The sequence below is a fragment of the Clavelina lepadiformis genome, chromosome 4, assembly GCF_947623445.1.
Source record: "Clavelina lepadiformis chromosome 4, kaClaLepa1.1, whole genome shotgun sequence".
NCBI lineage: Eukaryota > Metazoa > Chordata > Ascidiacea > Aplousobranchia > Clavelinidae > Clavelina > Clavelina lepadiformis.
The window spans coordinates 18017237-18041267 of NC_135243.1; the positions used below are offsets into that span (position 1 = coordinate 18017237).

General features: G+C 35.1%; 2 protein-coding genes across 5 annotated transcripts; both read right to left on the reverse strand.

Annotated features, from left to right (window-relative positions):
• Window positions 1–1010: 1010 nt before the first annotated feature.
• LOC143452776 (ELAV-like protein 1-B) lies at window positions 1011–4744 on the reverse strand. Of its 3 annotated transcripts, none has more exons than XM_076953870.1 (9): window positions 4507–4744; window positions 3181–3284; window positions 2836–3046; window positions 2514–2722; window positions 2194–2300; window positions 1881–1982; window positions 1682–1800; window positions 1438–1606; window positions 1011–1343 (listed from the first exon to the last, which is right to left on the reverse strand). In XM_076953870.1, exons 3-9 carry the CDS (start codon window positions 3006–3008, stop codon window positions 1191–1193), a joined length of 1032 nt encoding a protein of 343 aa, XP_076809985.1. In that variant the 5' UTR covers window positions 3009–3046; window positions 3181–3284; window positions 4507–4744; the 3' UTR covers window positions 1011–1190. The 3 variants fall into 3 exon arrangements, with proteins under 3 accessions (XP_076809985.1, XP_076809986.1, XP_076809987.1); XM_076953871.1 differs by lacking the exon at window positions 4507–4744 and adding an exon at window positions 4301–4482; XM_076953872.1 differs by lacking the exon at window positions 3181–3284.
• A 1916-nt stretch (window positions 4745–6660) lies between these two features.
• On the reverse strand, window positions 6661–19017 carry LOC143452094 (uncharacterized). Of its 2 annotated transcripts, none has more exons than XM_076952936.1 (14): window positions 18781–19017; window positions 17387–17426; window positions 15327–15486; window positions 12941–13065; window positions 12572–12697; window positions 11598–11711; window positions 10824–10894; window positions 10451–10535; window positions 10078–10364; window positions 9459–9886; window positions 9141–9257; window positions 8901–9012; window positions 8269–8422; window positions 6661–8036 (listed from the first exon to the last, which is right to left on the reverse strand). In XM_076952936.1, the coding sequence occupies exons 1-14, from the start codon at window positions 18892–18894 to the stop codon at window positions 7831–7833; spliced, it is 2139 nt and encodes a 712-aa protein (XP_076809051.1). In that variant the 5' UTR covers window positions 18895–19017; the 3' UTR covers window positions 6661–7830. The 2 variants fall into 2 exon arrangements, with proteins under 2 accessions (XP_076809051.1, XP_076809050.1); XM_076952935.1 differs by having other exon boundaries at window positions 10451–10555; window positions 10769–10894.
• Between the last annotated feature and the right edge of the window lie 5014 nt (window positions 19018–24031).

Consider the following 24031-nt stretch of genomic DNA (forward strand, 5'->3'; position numbering starts at 1 on the left):
GTTTGTATTATTATAGCATTGGCGCTAATGAGAGATTACGACTAAATTGGCAAGCAACAAAATCACATGGCTTCTATACTTTTCATGCGAGCAGACAATTTTAAGCACAATTTCCTTGCTTGTTTACTCAGATCTAGCGTAATTGTAACCAAGGCTTTGGAGCGGGAGCCGGAGGGGTACATTTTCAACGGAGCTGGAGCCAGAGCTCTACGAGAAATTGAAATGGAGCTGGAGCCAGTTGTTCGAAAAATAGCTCCGGCTCCGATGTATTTCATAAGATGCTACTACTATTGGCTGAATTCACATAATTTAACAGCAACCCTTAACAAAATTAAGAATTGTTGGCTTTTTGGCGCCACCTTTTCTAACTAACTGCGTTGCTGGGGACTTGACAGCAGAACTGTCACATTTTCATAGCTGCAATCGATGGTAAATGAAATGTTTTGTTTGTGATTATTTTGAAACGCTAGATATTTCAAATTGAGCGTTCATCCTTAAACCTCAGTTTTTGACGTAATGGAGCCGGAGCAGTGGTATCAATGAGCTCCGGAGCTGGAGCTAATGTAGGCCTATGATAAAAGAGAGCTACGTTGCTGGAGCAATTTAACATTTACGCCTGCTCCAAAGCCCTGATTGTAACCCACGTAAAAACAAAAGGTAACAGGTGTCTTACAAGCGATGTTTTAGATTTTGTGGAATCGTCTCAGGCAAGGATATAGCCTGCATGTTTAATAATTTTAGGCTCTTTACCCGGACATTTTTACAGGTAACATTATTCATAAAACTATGTTTTTACCATGTTTGAGCCCTCTTCTACAAGATTGCAAAGCTTGTCTTTTAAAACAAAACACTTTCTAGCTTCCTTATCACTCCTTAAAACTAAATGGTTTTAAGTCACGAAGAATTACACACCCAAATTTCGGTTGTGCCTATCATGATAAATAGGCATTGCTACATTGGCAAATTACTTCTAGAAGTTCCGTTAGGATGACTTTTAACAGGACCTATCATTTGAATGTAACCTTTCATATTTATTGTGAAAGGTATGAACACAATTCGTACTGTAACGCATGATTTCAAAGAATATGAAACAAAACGCTAGCAATAATAAATTTTGAACAAAATGGTTAAAAATGCGGGTTTGCAGATGTAATACACTGTACTTTTATACTGCTAAAAATAAAATCAAATTAAGTTTTGATGGACACTTGCAACTGACGCCCTTGAAATGACACATTTTTCATGCTGTGTACAGCAAACAAGGCTTCGGTGTGTGTAGAATACGTGACAAAACCATATCCTTTCCCGAGGCCTTTATTGTGGTCCCATATGACATTGATTCTCTATAAAATTATCAATCATAAGTAACCAAATTACATAGTAAACAAAAATATTTGTAAATATCATAAAACATTTTGCCAATAAAAATAAAATTACCATGATATTTCCGAATGATTTAAATAAATCCCATAACTGGTCCTCGTTCGTGTGTGGACCGATTCCATAAACAAACACAATGGTACCATTACTGCCATTATCACCAGAAACGCTTTGATTAAGATTTTGGCACATCCCTTCAGCAGCAGTAGTAGGATTGCTGAACGTTCTGGTGTGATATTAAACGAGGAAAGATATACAAAAACTACTTAAGTTACAACAATGGGGGCATCAAATTACAAACCCTCTGGCTGACGTCATTGGTGAGAATCTTCCTCTGAACGAATGTCCTCTCATTGGTCCACCGCCTCTACCAACCATAGACGACCCCAACGTGTTAAAGCTGTATGGCATGTGACTTGCCTGTTTGATAATTTCACACGTCAAATGTTGGCATGAAAAGGATTTTACACTAAATTAAGTATTATTATCAATTGCCATACTTTGTTTAGGTAAGAATTCGGTGGCCCTTTTTGCTCAGTTTTGGCGAATTTTACGGAAATATTGTTGGTTAGGGTTCCAGGAAAAAGTGAGCCATCAAGACCCTGCACACAAAAGCATGCACATTATAATGATTGCTAAGAATCGACAGACTAACAGCTAATAAGGGTTTATTTTAAACGAATATAGAAAGTTTTAATGTATACAACTATACATATGTCCGAAACAACATGCAAGATGGTCTATGGATAAAAAATTAACAAATTACTAACAAAAAAAAATTATATATTTAAGGAATAAAAATAAATAACCCACTTTTATAGCTTCACCAGCTTCGTCTCTGTTAGCAAAAAGCACAAATCCGAACCCCTGGCAGAGACCAGTGTTTTTATCTCTTATGACACGACATTGAGTAATTGTGCCTACAACATGCAATTCTTGTAAGCCAAGCACATTTTTAAAACGTCAGATTTTTGTATAGTTTGGTTTACGAGAGCTTGCAAACTTAGTGAACAATACCTGATACAAACTGAACACTGGCACAATTAAAAGAAAGTTGCGTCAGGCTTTTTAAGAAAAGAAAATATGAATGTACACCACCAACAGACTTGAGGTTATCATATCATTACATTTACCGAAAGGGCTAAAGTGATCCTGAAGTCGCTCTTCTGAAGCATCAGCTGGCAGTCCTGACACATAAAGATTGATGTTTTTTGTCTGAAAACCAGATGGCTGTGAGTAGGCAACTTTAATGGTTTTGCTTTGCAACAGCTGTCCATTCAGTTGTTCAATCGCTTGTGCCGCGTCATTAGGGTTGCCATAGTTAACAAAACCATAACCAAAGCTGAAACAGAGGTTGGGCTCATTTAAAAGTCCATAAATACGAAGTACAAATGCTGATAAAGGTGTTACAAACTAGCATGAAAGTACAATGTAAGTTGACCAAATTATGTTCACCTATAACTAGTTTTCTTATCACGAATGATTCGTGCTGATGTAACATCACCCACTGATGCAAACAACTGAAAAAATTCATCGTCGGTTAAAGACTGGGGTAAGTAATTTATGATCAGGTTAGTCATGTTTGCGTTGAAACCCGTTGCATTCTGATCTGTGTCATCATCACCCATTTTCTCGGAAAATATGAAAACAATTGATGGTCTTTCTCCTGAAACATAAAAACAACCAGTTAACATATTTTAAAAAAGGATTACTGTTCCTAAAATTCCTAATTGGTTTAATGAAGAAAAAAGAAACTAGTGAAAATATTTGAAAATAAAAAAATAAAAAAACAAAACTCACGAAAAAAGGAACCTGTGATACCAATAAATGACCTGAGATAAAAAACTGGAATGTGGTTTCGATCAAAATTGCTGAAAAGTTACCATGTCTGTCAAGATGTTTTACTAAAATAAAAAAATATTTTTGAAAAGATGTAGGTAAAAAAATTTCACAAACCGAAGGTTTAAAAGTTACAAGCAGAAAAAGATTTAGATTTATAACCTTGGTCCATAAAAAAGTATCTACAATTGCATCAATTCATATGGCCACTTTATAAAGTAGAAGCCGCTTATATGAGCAAACGATTTATACGACTATTTTGGTATGGTCCCAAATTTTGCCATATAAAATTCTCCATTTATTATGACCAGTCTTTGGATATTATGACATCTTTTTAAAGCTTTTTCTTTTTTTTATCAGTTTCTCATGTCATTTATGTAACTTGACAGTGACAATCACGTCAAGTGTATTCTCAATTCATCTACTGACATTACTTTAATGTTGCTACAAAATGTTAATGAAATAAATCATGAATTCGATATCTTTTTTGTCATTTTATGCCTAATTGTATCAATCCTGGTTTGGTTGAAAGGTATTGTAGTAGTTTCAGTTACTGTAGCCATTTAATTTCCACCCAACTTGCAAATCTTGCCATTTTTGATGAATCTATTCCCCACTCAACAAGCATGTACATATTAAAAACAGTAACTGCTTAAAATTCCCTGCGCAGTTTGCCAACTTTGGAACCTTTAAAATTTGCCTAGTTTGTTTATTACAAATCAGTAAGCATTTGAAGCAGTGAGCATACATGTTGACATGTTTTGTGTATACAACATCCACATTTTCCACTATATTTTGATGTCGACTATTGATTAAGATTATATGGCTTTCAATTAAGTTAAACTGTGATTAAATTCTGTACAATTAGTAAAACTGTAAAATCAATTCACGTCAGTATGGGATGTTTACTGGGTCTAGTGCAGAAGAGTAAAACGACGTGATACATTTGTTACACTAGGCTAGAACCAAGCTGTCAAAAGCTGGGTGTCATTTGGTTAAAGTTTGCTAAGTGTGCAGGGGATTAGAATCAACTGCGTGTATAATGGCTATTGCTTAATATTTGTACGCGAGAATTTCTCACCCAAAAACAGCAAGCTTTCTTATCTGGGTTATGTGCACTTGCAGCACTAGATCCGTTTTATTTTTACCTGTAATCCAACTGAACATACACCATGATAGCTAGATGTTCAACCACGATGCATTTTATTCAAAACACAGTTATTTGAGTACAATCTCAAACAATCAGGCTGTCGTACATGACCGTAAACTTAGGCCTTAGAAACTCACCATTAAAATGATTGACACGTCCCTACACGCCGTTTTAAGATACAAAAACTTTTTCCTGAACTGCTAGGTTGTAGCAAACGACCAAAGCCAAATAGCTTTATAAATTTTTTTTGTAAATAATCGTGTATGATTTCCAGCTTCACTTCTCGTTTTCCGCTCGGCCTAGTTTGCTTAGTTGCTGCAGCCTACTGCTTACTGGTACTTGTGCACTGCAATTCGGTGCAATCTGCAATGCTATCAACGTGGATACCATTAGCGCACAGTACACCTTAAGCGCACAATTTTGAAAACTTTGTCAAAGGATTTTTCTAAATAAAACAATGGTCGACAAACTGTGAGCCTTCAATCAAAACAAAATGAGCCGCATATTGTATCGTGTAATCAAGTAAATGTGGGCTGAGTGATAGTTTCAATGTTTTTTTTCTATTAGTCAGGTTAATTTGCGCCAACAATCTACTTCTTGATGTTTTTTTCCATATAAAGCAAAGATTACCTACAGGTATAACGACAAACTTTTGAAAACACAACCAGTAACTTCCCCATTATATAACGTTAACTTTAACGACATATTGAGAGTGCAAGCCTTTTTTATTTATAACGCTAATCGTTCACTTAAGTACCATTTATCTGTACCAATTGTGGCTTGGACGATAGTTGAATAATTCACAGTGAGTGTTCCAAGGATATCTAAGTCACACTTCGGTCAGCGAATAGTTATGTACAGCGCTTCATGCTTTATTTCATCAGTAACGATGAAACGATAATTTACAAGAAAATGTGAAGGCTGAATCTAAATTTCATGTCTCATAATTAAGATGTTAAATTTAACGCAGTCAGTACTGACTGCTATAGTCAGCTAGTGGGATTGATAGATGGGCAATACCGCAGTGCTATAGTACCGAATTATGGTACTGCGGTACTTTTTCAGCAGCGATATTGATACCGACGGTACTTTTGAAAAGAGTACAGAATCCCTGTACCACATTACTTTTTTCAAGAAATTTCAGTCGGCCCTGGTACTCGGTACTTTTCACGTAATAATTTCAAACATTTAACAAGTTAGTTTTCAAAAATATAGCCTATGTTAAATAATCCTTAATATTAATTTTAGAATCTTTTGATCTTTTTTAATCTGGAAATGTCAAGTAACATTGCAAGCGATTAACTGTATATACGTTTTGACCTGGAGTAACCTTTACCGGGAGCATAATAGCGGCAAACATTGCCATCGCAGCAGCATCTTTTACACAAAAAGTACCGGTACCGAGTACCGACAAAGTACCGAGCTACTTTTTTAAAGTAGTACCGAATACCGGAAACGTCGGTACATTTTTTGTTAAGTACGGCCGTTACTGACGGTACTCTCAAAGTACCTTCTGCCCACCTCTGGTGGGATTCCAACTTACGCTCACACATACCAATGCAAGTTTTAGTTTCAACTCCGCAATAGCCTACAACTTAAAATAAGTGATGCGAGTGTATTTTTATTTGTTAACTGTCTGTTTATTACAGGTAACCGTATATTTCTAAAACCTGTGGAAAGCACGTAATTAGATTAAAAGTTAATTGAAGTTATCCTAAAAGTATCAAAAACTAATTTCTGCTGCTAAAAAGAGAAAAGCACATTGAAATTTTTAGTTAACTAGTAATATTTACTGCATTAAGCTATAATTAGTATATTTCACATGTGATGTTGGGCCTTCATTTGCAAATGAAGTGAAAATTTGGGCCATCGTAATAAAAGTTTGCCGACCACTGTTCTAAAATATGCCAGTGCCCGCCTAATTTGACATGACTCTGGTACCTTTTCCGGACAATGTGAGGAATGTAGCGTCCCAGTAGGAACCCCTCAGAATAATATTAAGCAGCGCAGTGATTAAGATTTCCGTTATATTCTTAATTTAGTTTATTCATGTAACTATTACCGGGCTACATTTGTTATAGTGCGCTACCCGTATATTTGTTATTTAGCGCCAGTTATATTGATGTCAAAACGTCATCATAGAATTATGATAAAAATCTTCCACTGCCTATACCGTAGCAAACTTTTTACCTGTTAAACAGGAAGCCCTCCTAGACTTTTCGGAGCCCCGCCTGGACAAACACGCTAGCTACGGGACTGCAGCTTTGATATATTACCAAGATTAACTTCGATCGTTTGAATTTCAAAATTTAATTTTTTAAATCCATTAACTTGTCGACAATGATGCTTTATTATTTATATAACAGGGTTCAACAAAGCGATAGTAAATGTACTCAGGATCTGTGTTGCAGCATGTACGGGTAACGTAATTCACAGCATTCACATTGGTTTGCAAAACTCAAAAGAAAATGCAAATACTTTTACTATAACTGCAAAGAATTCATTTGAGAAGTGCCGCTTTTGCAGAACATGATTAAAATTTAATCAATTGCACATTAGTAATAAGTGGTGGTAAAATGTTAGGAGAATCACCCTGTTTAGTAAAACAACTGAAACTCTATGTAAGTCATCCAGTACTGATAACTTAAGTAAAACACAAAAGGTAACGCTTCTTTCCACGTAAAATCTATGTAAACATGACGTCATAGTGTAGTCACGATGCAGTGCAACAGGGACAAAATGGGAAAAGTAGAACTTAATAAGAACTATGATTCGTTTTGTAGGTGCATAACGTACTTAATTACAAAACAGGCATAACGATACTTCAGAAGTACTACATTAAACTGCATTTGCAACGACGCATAGGAAAAAGAAATATACTAAAAACGTAGTGGAACAAGCTCTATTGGTTTGTACGTTTAACATGCTTATGTGCTTACAATTACAAATCTCATGGCAAAAAATGTACCGGTTGTCACCGTTCAACGCAAAATAGCAATATAAGGAAGGCAGCTCGGTAGTTCAACATGGCACAGGGTTGGTAGAAAATAATCGGTCAAGGTAAGGCGATGGGGCTTGTGTACTACTGCAAAGAAGTTCGGTGGGGATGGGATTGTTTGTGTTCTGACTGGGATAGAGCTGTACAGAACAGCTTAGTATGAATAGGCAAAATGTGCAACGAAGAAGAACTGTTATGCAAAAAGGTTTCAAAATGCGCTATAAGCAATATACAATTCACAAACGGAGAAAAGGGGGGGTCAGCAAAAACAAAAACCACAACTTTCCAGTTTACAGTTGCATAAAATCATTATTTCATTGTACCAATGTACACCGCGATGTGTTGAAATACGATGCTTACAAGAGACGTTCAGAGTGAAATAATATATCGAGTTATGATTTCGTAATAATCTGTACACACGAAAATCACAAAGAGAATAAAATAACTTCAAAGGCAATCACAGTTATTCCTTTTTCGCTATATCAGATGGAACAGTCTGCGCCAGGTCTTCCCTTCCAATTTCGATCAAGATCTCTCTTAAGTTGTTGCGAGAGCAAGGCACAGGGCACTGGGTACGGATCCAGTGAAAAAGAAGGACCTCAAAGGGCCGCAGCGTCGAATGAGAACGTGCTAGCGAAGCTAACTGCTGGATATCACTGAATCGGAGACCTGGAAAATAACACTGTGCTGTACTAGTTTGAAATTAGTAAGCTTGAATGAAAACTTTTTATGAACATGTTTCATTGACTGTAGACAATGAACATATATACATATTAGAGGGCCATGAAAAGTATGAACACTGAGCAGGCCTCTAGTAGCATATGCAAAATTTATTCACCTAGCACTTTATGGAATTTCAAAGAAAACAAAATGTGCTAATTAGGGAGATCATCCAAATTACCAAGCCTTTCAGCAAATGCTCTCCAGCCTCCGACAGTGACTTCTTCTTTTTCGAGACCAAAAGCTATTCCCAAGAAGATAACATGCGGCAAATCAAGCCATCTCGAGTTACTGAGATGGGTGCCCAGTAAGACTTCACTGATGGCAACTTCAAACTGTACGATACAATACAAAAATATTCACACCAAACTTAAATGATTTTATATGTTGGCAACTGGATTACGATCAAGTTCATCATTATCCATGACCTAGCAAGACATTGCAATGGTGTGCAGCAACGCATTGGAGGACATAGCTTGATATCAAGCTTCTTCTGACAGTATTACAGACCTTTATGACGCTATATTTGTTTATTTACAAGCATACTGTGATATTAAACATAATCTGGTGTGAGGGGCAGAAACACTATGTTCGTCAGATTGCTGAGCAACTGCCAGGTATACTGCATTGCTCCTCTGTAAGTAACTTAACAGAGAATAGTAATTGCCGAATAGAGCTCTACAATTCTTGAGTCATTAAAGATTATATTGTTAAACTAATAAGTTAAGTATATGATAGCATAAACAACATTCTTTGTATTGTCAGCGAAAAACTATTCACTAAAGGTGCTTTAATCTGTGACAAAAATCTTACATCTGATCCATCAGATTTATTCTCGTAAATCCCTCTTTGTGGATCTTCTCCGGGCAAAGGCGGCAAAGTTCCACGCTGAATAGAAGACACCAGTATATCACTGCCATCCGGCCTGAAAAGATTTCATATTTGAAGAGCACACCTACTATGTAATGGAATACCATTTGTTAGAGACAAAACTACACCAGAAGATGAGAAACAATACAGGAGTATAATTATTAATTAAGCCATTTGCAGTACCGTAGCATATCTTCATCATGAAGAGATTGTCTAGATGGCAAGGGTGGGGCTCTGAAGTTGTTACTGGGTTCAGCAACTTGCATGTCAAATCTAGATGGTTCGGCGGTGGCTGGGAGACTAAATGGCAATGGTTAATCTTCGTAAAAACTAAATTTGAAGCAATTACAGTAAACACTTAGAAGACGAGTTATTAAGAAAATTTATCTAAGTTGATGTAATGTTATTTAATAGAGGCAAGAAGAAAGCTTATGCATCAACTACGATTAAACCAAAACATCAGTAATAGGTCAAACTTCACACAAAAATCATCTTGTTTACTTTGATTTGGGAGGTCGCGGCGGTGGTTGAGATTTGATGTTTATATATGATGGAACTGACAAAGGATGATCATCTCGAGCGGGAAGTGCTGGAGGCAGATTTTCTGGCTCTTGTGCAATATTCTCATAAGCGACATTTGGGCGTGGTCTCCCAAGGCTTCCAGTACGATTAGAGTCATTATCGGATGCATGGACATTAACATAGCAGTGTGGCACATCATTTTCAGTCAATAACGTCGTTATATTCTCTCCAGTTTGATAATCTGAATCGAAACTGATCTGTGTCGCCAAACCAGGGCCTTTTTTCAAATGATTATCATCAAATCCTGGAGAGGGGAGTTGAGGAGGAGATGAACGAGGTGCTAGCCCATTAGGAGGTGCAAGGGAAGTGGAGGCTGGTTGAACAAACTCTGGGGCAAAACATCTTGTCTGTTTGCACAGAATAAAAACCAATTAAAGCAGGTTAGTAAAAATTCACAACTAACTAATCAATCCAATGTTAAAAATTTAAAATAATTGTAAGCTTCAATATACTAATAAAGTAATAATATATATTTCATTACTCTGAAACGTTAAACGCCTCAAAAAAGTGAAACCAAAACTGAATAAGAGAAACTTACGGGGGACTGATCAATAAGACTAGGAGGAACACAGACACGTGGATTCGAATCGTGGAAGCAAGGAGCTCCCTTTCTGGAAGCAGAGGGCTCATCGTTGTGATTGCATCTCCGAGGCGAATTTCTGTCAGTTTCAATGCAGGGTGGGCGAACGTTGTAGTAAGACTGAACAACTGGTTGTTCAGATTCGTGAGACTTGACGTCTTCATTATCGTGGTCTAATTTTACATAAAGATTTCCAAGACTGTGTCTATTCAGCTTTTTAGCTTTTTCCATATCTAAAGCTTCTTCTATAAAAATAGGTAAAGATTTGAAAGTTGCTAAATGATGAACAAACTGCTCATCATGACCATCAGATGACAAATAAATGTTATACCACGGGGTGTGCCTTTCATGCTTTTCGTTTTTGTTAGCATCGCACGAATACCTTTCGGTGTTTGCTGAACTGGTATTCTCACCAAATTATGGGAAGGATTCAAATCTGAAATTAGATCAGTGTTGGTAGCTGGTACAAACTCATGATAAAAACTATAAGTTTTAACCTGACATTTTAAAAAACCCAGACTTGGCATTAATTAGATAACAGTAAGTAAAACTGGTATATATTGATACAAAAAGTCTTCAAAAATTCTCTCCTATGTTAATATTGGTGATGTACTATTTATAACTATTAAAATATTCAGAGCACATTTACCATCGAAACCGGGGAAAATAGTTCCTTTTGGCTTCTTTTCCTCCCCATTTATTATATTATGCTTTTGAAACCTTTGCAGAAGTTGAGGAGTTCCTTCAACAGTGATGCTCACCTTCATAGAAGTTCCTGTGAAAAGAGAGATGAAAACAGTACAGCATTAAATTTGAGTTGGATGATTAAATACAATGAAATCAGCAAATTTATGCCTGAAAACGATTAAAAAATGAAACGCCACAAATGTTTCAATGGTCAATGTGACTTCACACAACATAAATTACTTACCCACAACAATTAATAATAGCAATGTGCAAAACGAACTGTCAGTGTGAATAAAGATTCCAAAAAATGTAACTGTTTTCTAGCAGAATTTTGATCAGCCACAATAACTGAAGCTGCTACAGTATTGCATAATCACACCAGGATTGATGCAGTTAACCACCAAATGACAAGTTAATGTCAGTAAATCAGTTTTATAAAATAAATAATTGGTTGATTTAAAACAAACAAAAACAATTGGATTATGACAGCAACTATTATGTTGTACAAGTGTGAATACATTTAACGCAATTGTCACTGCTACGCTGCATAACTGACAAGAAAAAATTGGTCATAATATCCAAATAGTGGTCGTAGTTAACGGAGAATTTTATATGGCAAAATATGGGACCGTACCAATATGATCAAATAAAGCAAATGGTCATATTAAGCGGGTTGTACTGTACCAACATTAAACAAAAAGCATTTAATTTATTTTTAACAAAAACCAATGAATTTATTCACATTTTACACCAACACCACTTGCTCAATTAATTGCTCTTGAATTTCTTACCAAAGTCATTTGAAACAAGAAAGGTAATATCCGATCGTGTTGCGCTATCTGTAGTAGAAGCTTGTTCAAAGATTTGACTAAGGTTTCGACATCTCCATGAGCGCAGTACTAAACCTAAAAACAATGTCACAAGTAGAATCTCTCCATTTGTCAGTGGTTTATACAGTACTATGCACAATGTTACACAACAAAACAGCACAGGAAAGTAACAGTAATAGCAAAAATCTAGCTGGAAGAAAATCAGAAAACCTGTGTAATATAAATGGAAACAATGTCTTAGTTGTTTTGAAAAATATACCACTTTTCAAGCAGTCAAAAATGGTGGTTATATATAGCACAAGCAGTGTAAATTATTTTCACGTTTTTGACTGTCACGATTATTACCACATTTCTGATTGTCATTTATTTCGTTTCTTAAAAACCCTAACGTCTTAACTGGACCAAAAAACTGGTTTGCAAGGAAGCTAAAAATACATATACTTAACGTTTTTCCCCTGATTACAAGTTACAACTATTGTTGTGGCTAAACAATAAATATCCAGCAGCGTTTAGAAATAGATCTGAGATAACTTTCAGGTCTGAGTCATCGATATTATGGGGATTTTGTTTAGTTCATTTCCACATTATTGCTCTTAGCTTATGTGGTATGTCTGCTTAATTTGAATTTAATTTTGTAGTATGTCTGTTATTGGAATTATAAAAGTTTTGTGATTCTATCACTGCTCCTTCTATCAAATGTACAATTGTACATGTGCTTTATTGTGAGTGTACGTCACTAAATATATCACAACTGGTAATTAATAGAAAACACATATTATAAACTAGTTTTTATTTTAATGTGAAAATGATCAAATAGCCCTAAGTGGTCAAGAAAAGTATATATCTTACCAACACTAGCATCATCTTAAGGTTATATATATATATATATATATATATCATCATATATTTGTTGCACTAGTCCACTATTAACTTACAGCTTCTATTTTCTCTGGTTTTATCCTCCAAGCTGTGGCATTCTGATATATTTTCAGTGGTGAGATGCAAATAGCAGATTTTTTTGGCAAGTTTAGGATCACTTTCAATCACCTTCCATCTGTCGACTAAAAGCCACCGCACCATGCAATCATTGTAATTAGTGTTTAGCAATGCGGTAATTGGATTTAAACATTGTTAAATGTAATACAATTAGCTGCATTGGTGGATTGTATGATAACCAGCAGACTAAGGTAACACTATTACATGATTACAATAGTAAATGCAGTAGTGCACACCATAATTTCACTTAAATGCGCTTTTGTGGTTAAGTGCTAAGAAAATAAAACCAAATCCAATTCTGTACATACCATATCCCATCACGTGTGAAATATATTGATACCAAGTGCCAAGGACATTGTGGTTAACACCAGTAGCAGTCATGACAGCATCTTCAATGATTATATGCTTGTCTTTCGTAATAATGCAAAGGTATCTGGAAAACAAAAATCTTTTGTGAGGTCGAAGTCTCAGATATATACTGGAGGTATTCTGTTATGAATACAAACAATCTGCACACATTCGCTGTGACACATTACCTACCGGTATTTCAATTAATCAACAAATGTAGGAAACAAGACGTGAAAACGTTACAATTAAATATTATTTAGTTAGAATTTGTGCATAGTTCAGCATAACCACATGTTTGGGTGGAGACTTGAGACATTGCATATATAAATATACAGTAGATGGGCATACACATTTCCTTATAATTAAAATCTTCAAAATCTTCTGTATTCTGTTTACTAGATACAGCATATAAAGAGAGCACAGTGTATAAGGAAGGTATGTTGTGTACATGACGATAATCATCTATATACGTAAATGAAATTGTAAACAATATATCATAGATGATTTACTACATTATAATAAAACTTTTGTTGCAATGACAAACTCTGGGAACGACTTAAAATCATGATATGCTGTGGTTGCTGTTACTATTTATAATTATACAAGACTAAAATGTGAAATTTCGCAATATTTACAAAACTAATGTATTCATACTAAACCAAAACAAACATGGATTTTAAAATATGTAACATGTACTCTTTATTACCGGTACATAAATAGCACATCAGATTTTCGAGATATTTGCATTTTAAATTTTTAGTTGTTATGCTAAAATAGCCTATTATAGGGAGAATCTTTTGCCAACCTTTTGCAAAGTAAGTGGTATATTGAGCAGTTAATTCCACATGTAGATAGTGCTTATAGCACTGCAGCAGAAAATTTGAAATAAACTGTTTGGTTTTCACAATTGTTGTTAATGGAGACCTTAAGACATGTACCACATGATGCTTCACTTCTTGTTCCGCTTCCTTCTCATGGAGGTCTTGAATCTGTTTCTGATGAAGTTAATGAAGAAACTTGGACGTGACCGCAGCATTCACAGCAGACGGACCTCTTTGCTACTGCCACAACATTAATCACTTGTTTTAAAAATTGGGTGAAGCACATATTGTTGATGAGTGGCGACTTTTCATTGACTCTTCGAAGAGAAGTTTGAAAGCTGTGTTGTTGCACAATGGAAATGTAAAACAGTCTATTCCTATCGCACATTCTGTTCTTCTGAAAGAATGTTATGAAAGCATCGAAGTCCTTCTGGAAACTATTCAGTGCAATGCTTACAAATGGAATACTTGCGGAGACCTCAAAGTCGTTGGCATCTTGATGGGAATGCAGGGAGGATTCACGATACACTGCTGCTTCTTATGTTTGTGGAACAGCCGTGCTACCAAAGAGCATTATATCAGAGGAGACTGGCCTGTAAGAGAAGCGCACTTAACTGGAGTGGCTAACATCGGAAACGTTCCTGTAGTAGGTCTTCAGAAAATTCTCTTGCCACCTCTTCATATCAAGCTGGGTTTGATGAAGAATTTTGTTAAAGCAATGGGAAAGTGCAATTCTAATAGGTTCGCATTTCTCTGAAAAACATTTTCCTAGCATAAGCCAAGCAAAACTAAAAGAAGGAATCTTCGTGGGTCCTCAAATTAGAGAAGTGCTAAAGGATCCACATTTTGAAAAATTATTGTCAAAGTTGGAATTTTGAGCTTGGCAGGCATTCAAGTGGTTGTGTGCTAAATGTTTAGGAAATGTGAAATCACCTTCTTTTCAGGCAGGAGTTGATGATTTGCTTGCGGCTTACAGAAAAATGGGTTGCCGCATGTCCCTCAAAATGCATTTTCTGCACTCTCACTCTCACTTCTTTCCAGAAAACCTTGGTGCAGTTAGTGACAAACAAGGTGAATGATTTCACCAGGACATTCAAGCTATGGAAGCTCGTTACCAAGGTTTTTGGAACGAGGGAATGATGGGGGACAACTGCTGGATGTTATACCGTGATAACCCCAGTCATGTGTACAAAAGAAAGTCATATGCTAAACATTTTTAAGTACCATGTATCATAGCTGTGTATTGTTTTTAATGCTTTTTTCTGAAAACACGAATTCGACGATATCTTGAAAATGTGATGAGGTAAAGAAAAACAAAAGATAGATTCGGAATCAGAGCAAAAAATACATCTCAAATAATATACTTGCGTTCTCGTTTAAGAAAAAAAGTGAAATTTTGTTGACCTGTGTTATTATATAAAATTGAAAATATTAACCCTCAATATATGCTTAACAGCATTTACGTATATGATATATATGCGTAACATATTAACTTGCATATGCTAAAGTACAAACTTCTTACTACCTTCGAGTTCCATAACGATCAAAGTGATCTCCTTTTTCAAGCCCACAAAAATCATCTCTGGAAAATTGGATTTCAAACTTGAGCTTTGGCTCTTTTGCTTTCATAGCATCTGAACTTAAGCTGAGCATGTCATGCTTGAATAACTGTATGATGCATCTTGCTGTAAAATGAAAATTAATGCTGTTGGATGTACAATGTACTACCATTAGTTAAAATTGCGTGACTGTTTTTTGGGTAGCAGCTGGATAGCTTCATAACTATCAAAACAAATATTACTTTTCAAATTAAAGGATTACATATGTTAGGATTTCCCAATCAGGGATGCAAACAGTGTTGGTCCCTACCTTTTACCAACCCACCCTTGTTAAACGACCACGGCAAAAAATTAAACTAATGATACAGGTCCTCAACGATACAAAAATGCAACAGTTTAAGAATATGGTGATTAACATTATCAGCGATAGTCCAGTAAGCTTCCAAGAACTTTTTCTGTACCTTGGTTGTTGCTTCAGCACACCTCACTCTGTACAAAGAGATCAGTCGCTTATTACTGCCTGTTCTTGCATATGGAGATTTCATTTTCAATTTCACAAAATTGTCTTGATTCAGTTGGTTTTGACAGCCCAGCATAAATGTTTGTCGCATACAGCAATTTATTGCACCTTCATTTATATGATTTTGCTAAGAGCTACTCAGTTATTAACCACCAAATCCAAGAATGTGAATGTTCCCCTACCTGGTTGTAAACATGACCTCACCTCACATGGCCTCACCTGGTTGTAAACAAGACAAACTAGTTTTAAGTTTAACATGCTCGACATCATAGCATACTGCTTAAAGGTGAAGTATAATATATGAGAATTGGGTTTAACATTTTTGATCCTTTACATTTATTTCAGAAATGATATTGTAATGTGTGGAATGTTTTTCCCATTAACTCATTTTCATTGTTAGTTTTATTGATTGGCTTTTTTGAACCATCTGAGCGCATGTTAATTGTATTAAAACTTTGCATAAATTAAATCTAACACCAACCTTGAAATTCGCAACAATAATAACTGATTTAACATTTTTAGTATCTCAAATATCTTTCAAGGCCTTTTATGTTTCAATTCACCCTTTGTCAACGGAAACCTCTGATGCAGATTGAACAAAAACAAAGTTGAACCACTCATTTGCAACTTCCAAATTTCTACTTAAAAGTGTCTTCAAATGAAAAATGTTTGATAGCAATTCGACATGTCGGATATATGATATATATTAGGGTTGCCATACGTCCGGATTTCCCCGGACATGTCCGCAATTTTAGTGTTCAAACTGCGTCCGGGGGGAAATGCTAAAATATGCTTAAATGTCCGGAATTTTTTTAAATTGTTTGTTGCGTTACGGGTAATAATTTGATTGTTACGTCATAAACAACAATACAGCGCTCTATTTAGGATACAATGATACATGGATGAGTGGAGCTGGGCTAGTAGCTGAAGGCCTTATATCTTAGTCGATATTGCAAAATTTAGAACATGTCTGAAACGATAAGAGCGTATATTCGCTGAAGAAAATTATAAAGCAGTAGAAAAATAGCGCAACAAGAAGTCTGTTGCAGACCCAATTCACAAGGTACAATAGCCTAGTGAATTCACGACATTTTGTTGAAAAATCCACTCCGGTATACAATGGATAGGCAAAGCATTGCTAGTGTGACGTCATATTGACAGACAATGTGTTAATACCTCATTCTAAAAACCGCTAGTGGGCACTAAAGAGTGTCCGGATTTTAGGCCACGAAAATATGGTAACCCTAATATATATACGGTACCGGTTATTTGTGTCTTATATGGTTGAATAAATCAAAACCTTGTTTTTAATTTTTATTATGAGAAATCGGCAAAAACGACTTGAAAAACTTTCTCGTGTACCGCTAGTTCGCACGATATACATGTTAAAGCATTTCACACTATCTGACGACGGTTTGCAACCCAGATTTGGGAAGTCCTGGCCTATATTACAGAAGGACTAAATTTTGATAAGTCAACCGGCAGGTTTTAAGAACAAAAACTAACCAGAGTTGTTGTTCATTTCCACTCTCAGTTCTCCCCATCTCTGAAATCACAAAAGATATTTTGATTAATACCACTTCTGAAAGCAAATTATTGGCATCATATACTTATATGCCAAAGGGCTTGTTGTAAGTAGGCTATATTGTAAACATAACATTAATAATAGTCAGCATTAACAACATGTATTTACAAGAACGAATTTCAAAAATGCCATTTGCACAAATGAAATATACATATACCATACATAAGATATCATACTACTACTAGCCTAAATAATCAAGTCTGCATACAATGAGCAAAGAAAAGTTGACAGTGACTTATTATTCACATCTGTTGTCAGCTGAAACTTTGCCTGCATTTTACCACAACAGACTGTGTTGATAAAGATGGCATAAATGCAAAATATTAGGATAATAATAAGCGTTTCTAAAAAAAATAGTGATTCTGATGATTGACGGCACAATTGCAGAAGTAGGTCAAATTAGTATATTATAAATATTATTATGTAGTTAGTGTAGTGGTTTTTTATAATACTCTAAACTTAACCAAGCTGTGTTTAGAAAAAAATGTCGCTAAGGTCATCTAAAAGAATAAAAATAAATTTGCATATCATCGCTGCAAACTGAAAAATCATATTTAGAAAAATAGTTTAGTCAACAAAGCAACAGGAATGAAAACCTCACTTAGCACATATTTTATCCCTTAAGTAGGTTCATGTTGATTTCATTCCATTTCTTTTTTGTCAGGTAGATTTGAAGCCAGTGTATATAAAACAATTCCCATGAATTTCTACAATATCCTAAATTGGGAAACTGTAGCATAAGTGGGTGGCACAAAATGTATGATTTTATCCTGAAGTCAAAACAATTTTTCATGGTATACATAAGAAAAGAATAGAATGCCATATGAGCAGATGGAAAATTTAAAAGTAACAGTTAGTCCTTAAAAGTACCCCTCTCTTAAAATTTCTTAACGGTAGCCAAAGTCAAACCTTAAAAAAACACTGGTTTTACACATTGACACTCAAATAAAAATTAAGGATATTGTTTTACAATATAACATGTTAAAATTTTATCACACTGTTGATGATTTGCTGAAGTTGGCGCCTATAAGGCTGTTTATTCATTTCTTTGTTGGGCCTAGTGCAGAAGTGCACAACCAGATGACGTCACAATTTGAGTAGCTGGGGTCTCGTACACAAAGGCATCCTGTGGTTGTGCACTTCTGCACTAAACCATCTTTGTATGTATAACTTATAGTATATATCAATCTGTATGTAATCAGACTGTTGTATTGTATATTATGACAAATTGTTTATCAAAATCTACATGACCAAAGCCAGTTAATAAAATTTAATTTACATAAATACATATACATCATAAATCTATAAGACATACCCTTTTTCTTTTGTAACCTTTGTATCTATGCATAACACATCCACGTAAAACATCTTCAACTGTGTTATTGCATGATGACATTGTACTTGGCATTGTTGCGTGTTGGCCATCCATTGATATAGATAATGATTAATCCATGCACATAATAGTAAGTTACAAAACATACATCACTGGATTAGTAGCTAAGCTCTTATGTAACATGATGTATCAGATCTACAGTTTTAAACATTGTAACGAGATTTAAACATTATTACCACAGAATATAACAAGTGTGCAACAAAAAATTCAGATTTTTATCATTGAACTGCTTAAAACAAGGATAACTGCAGAGCCACAAAATCTTTGTTGTTTTGCAACTACGTTGGCCAAAGATTAGGTACTGGAGTAATTTCACATAATCCATAATTGTATTTTTATTTATATGCTATATATATTTTTATGCTTTCTACTCACCTAAATTATTATTATTTTTATATTCATGAATATATATATAAACTGATGATGTCGTCAACAAAGAAATCAATCTTTGCTTGTGTGTCATCAATCATCATATAATAGCCTTCTCGAATACGATGAAAGCCGGACTGCAAGGTTTGGCGCAGTCATTACTGCTTATCATGAACTTCTGTACACTCAATTTTCAATTGATTTAAAGATTGAATAAGTCAAACTGTGTACATAACTGTCAGATAATGTAATTCTACACTTTTGTTGCGTCTGACCATTTTTGCACATCGCACTTGTCATTTTTATTTGCTTGGCGCACCCATGCAAGATCTTACTGAAAACGGCCATACTCTGCAGTCCGATGTGACAGTATCCGTCAAAAAGCCAGGGTGCGTTCCATGAGTATGAGCGAAATCTTTGCAATCTAATGTTTCAATATCTGTAATTTTAAAAAGATTTAAAGTTGGTCGACAATTTCCATTGTTAAGTATAGGCGATCGAAAAAAATCTTGCCTAAACGGGCTTCAATCAACTTCGTGTACCATCTGGGCTCGGGGCTCATACTCGTAACTTTAGCAGCTTTCTTTCAAAGCAGCACTACACTAAAGGGCGTATCAATCTAAAACTTGTTATATTTTTAGTGGGAGCATCTAAATTTGTGAAAGCAGGAAAACCTTTTTCTAAATTTTGTTTACTATGTGACTGGAAGTTTAACCATTTGCTGCAGTAGATTTGAGTTTTTAGCTGTAAAACATTAGATGTCTGTGTTTGTAAAAAAGAACGCTTGAGGTTAGAGCACTACTAACTACTAAGTATAGTCTATTGACAGCTAACAAAGAGACAGACAGATGAAGCAATAGAAAATGCCAAAGCGAGCGTGTAAAATATCGGAGAAACGGCAGCTGACACTCGCAATGGATGCGAAATGGAAAAGATATAAGCTATTTCATACAAGGCTGTTGCGTAAAATTTTGGTGTTAACAAGTCTACTCAGTATTCAATGCGATTTTGTAAGAAATAACCGAGAAAAAATCGGACATATGAGAAATCGTAAGAGGGTTGCGTGACTGCAAAAATATAGCATTGCCCGTATTTCCAAGCAACAGTCCAGGACATTAATGGGATCGAAATTTTGTTAAATGGCAAAATCGATCATTAAACGTTAAAAGAGAGCGATTATTTATCAGTGCGACATGACTAAAAAAGGAAATTATATAGTTTTCCGACGAACTTGAGTAACATATTTAAAGAATTATACTCTTCATGTATTTTCAGTTTTGAGCAGACTATTCTTACAGACGATCCTGTTAAAAATAGGTATTTTACATTCAGGCTTCACCTTATCAGCAAATACTTTTGCTTAATGTCATCATCTGAAACACTCATCATCATTATTCTTACTAGTTATCAAAACTTTCGTAGAGTTTTTAAGTTTTTTTGGTAAATCAATAAAAAATGACCCCTTTAGAGGTTTATGTTTAGCAATGATAAGATAATGAGCATCAATAGAGTATCCACCTTGAACTTGCATTAAGCCAGTTAGCAAATATTTTATTAATTGATTTCCTGCTTTTTCTAACATGTCATCAATTTCATTCTCATCACATATTTCAACTGCTTTATTATTAAAAAATGTTTGTGAGAATATCCATCCATCTTCTTTTTTTATAATTTTACATTTCTTTAACGGCACTTCTTCTTCTGGTTTTCTTTTTTCACGTATTTTATCTCCTACAGCTTTCTTCGTTTTATTTAGCTGTTTTAATGGATACTTTTCATTAATAATGTCAATCTCATAAGATTTTATATAACTTTGCAGAGCTTTTCAAGTAAAGTTACTTTAAATTTTCAATTAGTAAATTGATTTAAATTTTTTTGAATAACTTACTTCCAGAAACTTTACGTTCTTGTGGTGTATAATTCAACAGCCAGTTTGCAAACTCATTAATACCCCTTCGCACTTCAAAAGCTAAATTATTAGCTAATGTTTTTAAAGTTGGGGGAAATGTATTATAAAATGTTAGGTTCAATACAGGAGTATTGATATATGGAATTGGTTTATCTAAAATGTTTTATTGACTCATATTTTTTATGTTAGCCTATAACATGTTTTATTTTTATACTTTAAGAAGGTATTATTGATAATTACTAATAAGTTATAATTAATAATAAGATTTGTTCTAATATTCCCCAAAATACTGGAACTTTTTTTATTTTTAAACATTCAATTTCCACTTTGCAATTATTTTTAAACCATTCTGATAAACAATAAATATATATAATTTTATACTTCGGAAATGTTCTACTATATTGCCTAATTTTAAAATCAGTTGTTTGTATTTTATCACAAACTGAACCATTTGCTTGTTGAAATTTTTTTTTTTCAATAAGAAATATAGTTTTGTATTTTCATTAATAAAACGCTCATCTGGATTTTTGCATCCATTAGCTTTTTTTAAATTCTTATCTCTATATTTTCATTCATATACTTAAATAATTTAATCTGTTTTATGGCCCCGCTATACACGAAGCAATAATTCTAACCCGTTTTAGCAAGGTTAGAAAAATCGTAAAACGGATTAATTATTATCGGGATAGATTTATATTGAACACGTGCTTTATTAGGATCGTTTTACCAAACTAATTTCCATTCGGAAAGACCTCAAAATAGTATATACCGAGTTGCCTTCTTATAAGAACTCGTAAATTTGCTTGGAAAAGTCTTTACTTAGGCTATACAAAGAACAAAATCGGTGAGAAATAGTGACGGCTTTCAAATGAATTTAGTTTTGCTATTTTGAAAGCGCTGCACATGTCACCCATCTATGCTACGACTTCAGTACTGAGAGCCAAAATACGTTGACAACAAACAATCACATGAGTACTTTTGCCAACTCGTATCTGTTCTATTTCACAGTTGGAAACAAACACACCATGAAATGTTAAAGAAAAAGAAAGTACTTTGAAAACGCTTCGTAATATTCATTGAAGTTATCTCAGTCAAAAATAAAACAACATGTATGCAGAAACGTTATCAGTTATCAAAAAACACACAGAAAACTTTTAAGCAAGGACAGTTATCGAACGGGAAAAAGCGGCATAGCTTTGATGGTTTAAAACGTGCAAAAAGTGAATTACAGTGGTGCTGTAATAATGAAAGTTTAACACGGCCACTAAACTCAAACAGTTTTGGGCTTTTACCATATGAGGACAGTTGCAGTTTTCGAAATGGTGATGATTTATTTGTCATGTCCTCAAAGCAGTGCTCAGAAATAAAGAAATGATGTTGCGTAATAAGTGCAGATTTTATCAATTGAACATACTCTGCTTAAAGATAACCTCCTGTTGGAAAATTAAGTTTTTGCTAAATTTCGCTAACCTAACCTAATGAACCCATAACTACAAATTCCCAGGTGATGCTGTGGTCCATTCCACTAACATTCACTGTTTTAATAGAAATCGACCGCAACCCTTTTTGAATACAGAATTTACTTATTCAAACTCATTTAGTAGATAAATTTTACAGTGAAATATACAAACTACTGTATCAACGATTCATCAGCATAAAGCAGTCCATTCGTCCACTCCCGCCAGCCAATTCGATTGGTCTTCTGTCTTTTCATTGATCATATAACGATGAAAATGTACAAGTATGAAAATGTCCTATACAAGAAAATATAGGAGATCATCGTGTTTTGATCCGCTTCATGCACGGAAAAAATCTCTCAGCCTCAACGAAGTTAGGTCGTTCGACTGCGTATCTGTCATGTTTTTCCTGTAAATACTGTACTATGTACTCGCTCGTTTAAAAACTGAATTGTGTTAACATGCTCTACATTCCGGCACCATCTACCAGCGAGCACCTAAATTCTTTTACAAGCGCGAGTTCAATAAAAATATGCCAGACAAAAACAGTATTTGTTCAGCCACAGACTGATCGAACCATATAAGTGAAAAAATAGCAAGCCGGGTATCTTCGAAACCGGTAAAAACTGTGAGTATAGACGTCCACTTAATACAATCTTGTGTGTGCTGGCACAGAATTTCACCAGAATTAGAATTCAATTTGGACTTCACCAGCAATCAATGCACTGGGCTTTCGGAGTCGGCAACGTTCTAGAACAGGGGCGGGCAACTTCTTCGGTCGGCGGGCCAGATATGAGAAAATGAAGTACTTGGCGGGCCGGATTCCTGAATCGATACATTAATCGTGTATTTATCCACCTATGCAAGGAATAAATCGTATTTAATGTAAACTTTAAGTTTTAAGCATAGAGACCAAAAACATTATTTAATGAATTTATTAACGAATAATTATGTACTTCAATAGCTGCTGAAGTCAAAACTGAACTGTCTGCAGGCCGCTCAAAATCCCGTCGCGGGCCGTATGTTGCCCGCCCCTGTTCTAGAATCTAGTTAATGGGTATGCTTTCCGCTCACTAACGTTAAGCAAGCGGTGCTTCACAGCCTGACTATAACAAACTGACTTCCCGGTGAACACAGTGACAGGTCAGTATTGGACACCAGAAAACTCGAAAAATAACAGAATTTTTTGTTCAAAGCTGCCCCACAGTACTGAACGCTCACAAAAACAAACAACAGAATCCGTGGATCTACTCTACTCTGAGTAATGATCCTTGCAATGTGGCAACTAACTCCTTCACCTTCGCGTGACGTCACAATCGGTTCCAATGTAGTGTTTTGATCACTAATCAATGGCCTTACGCCAACCCTCACAGAGCGATTGAAACCGTCGACGTATGTATATGAGGTAAAGTATACCCAAAGTACATATAGGCTACAG

Bases quoted from the DNA above. Each gene is read 5' to 3' on its own strand.
- LOC143452776 (XM_076953872.1), bottom strand. From the start codon at position 3,008: ATGGGTGATGATGACACAGATCAGAATGCAACGGGTTTCAACGCAAAC. The intron at 1,801-1,880 runs GTATGGCAATTG...ATTATCAAACAG, and splicing joins CGAATTCTTACCTAAACAAA to GCAAGTCACATGCCATACAG. The intron at 1,344-1,437 runs GTAATTTTATTT...ATAATTTTATAG, and splicing joins AATCATTCGGAAATATCATG to AGAATCAATGTCATATGGGA.
- LOC143452094 (XM_076952935.1), bottom strand. From the start codon at position 18,894: ATGGATGGCCAACACGCAACAATGCCAAGTACAATGTCATCATGCAAT. The intron at 15,487-17,386 runs GTTAGTTTTTGT...TTCATTTTACAG, and splicing joins GGAAATGAACAACAACTCTG to CAAGATGCATCATACAGTTA. The intron at 10,895-11,597 runs GTAAGAAATTCA...CTCTTTTCACAG, and splicing joins TCTTGTTTCAAATGACTTTG to GAACTTCTATGAAGGTGAGC.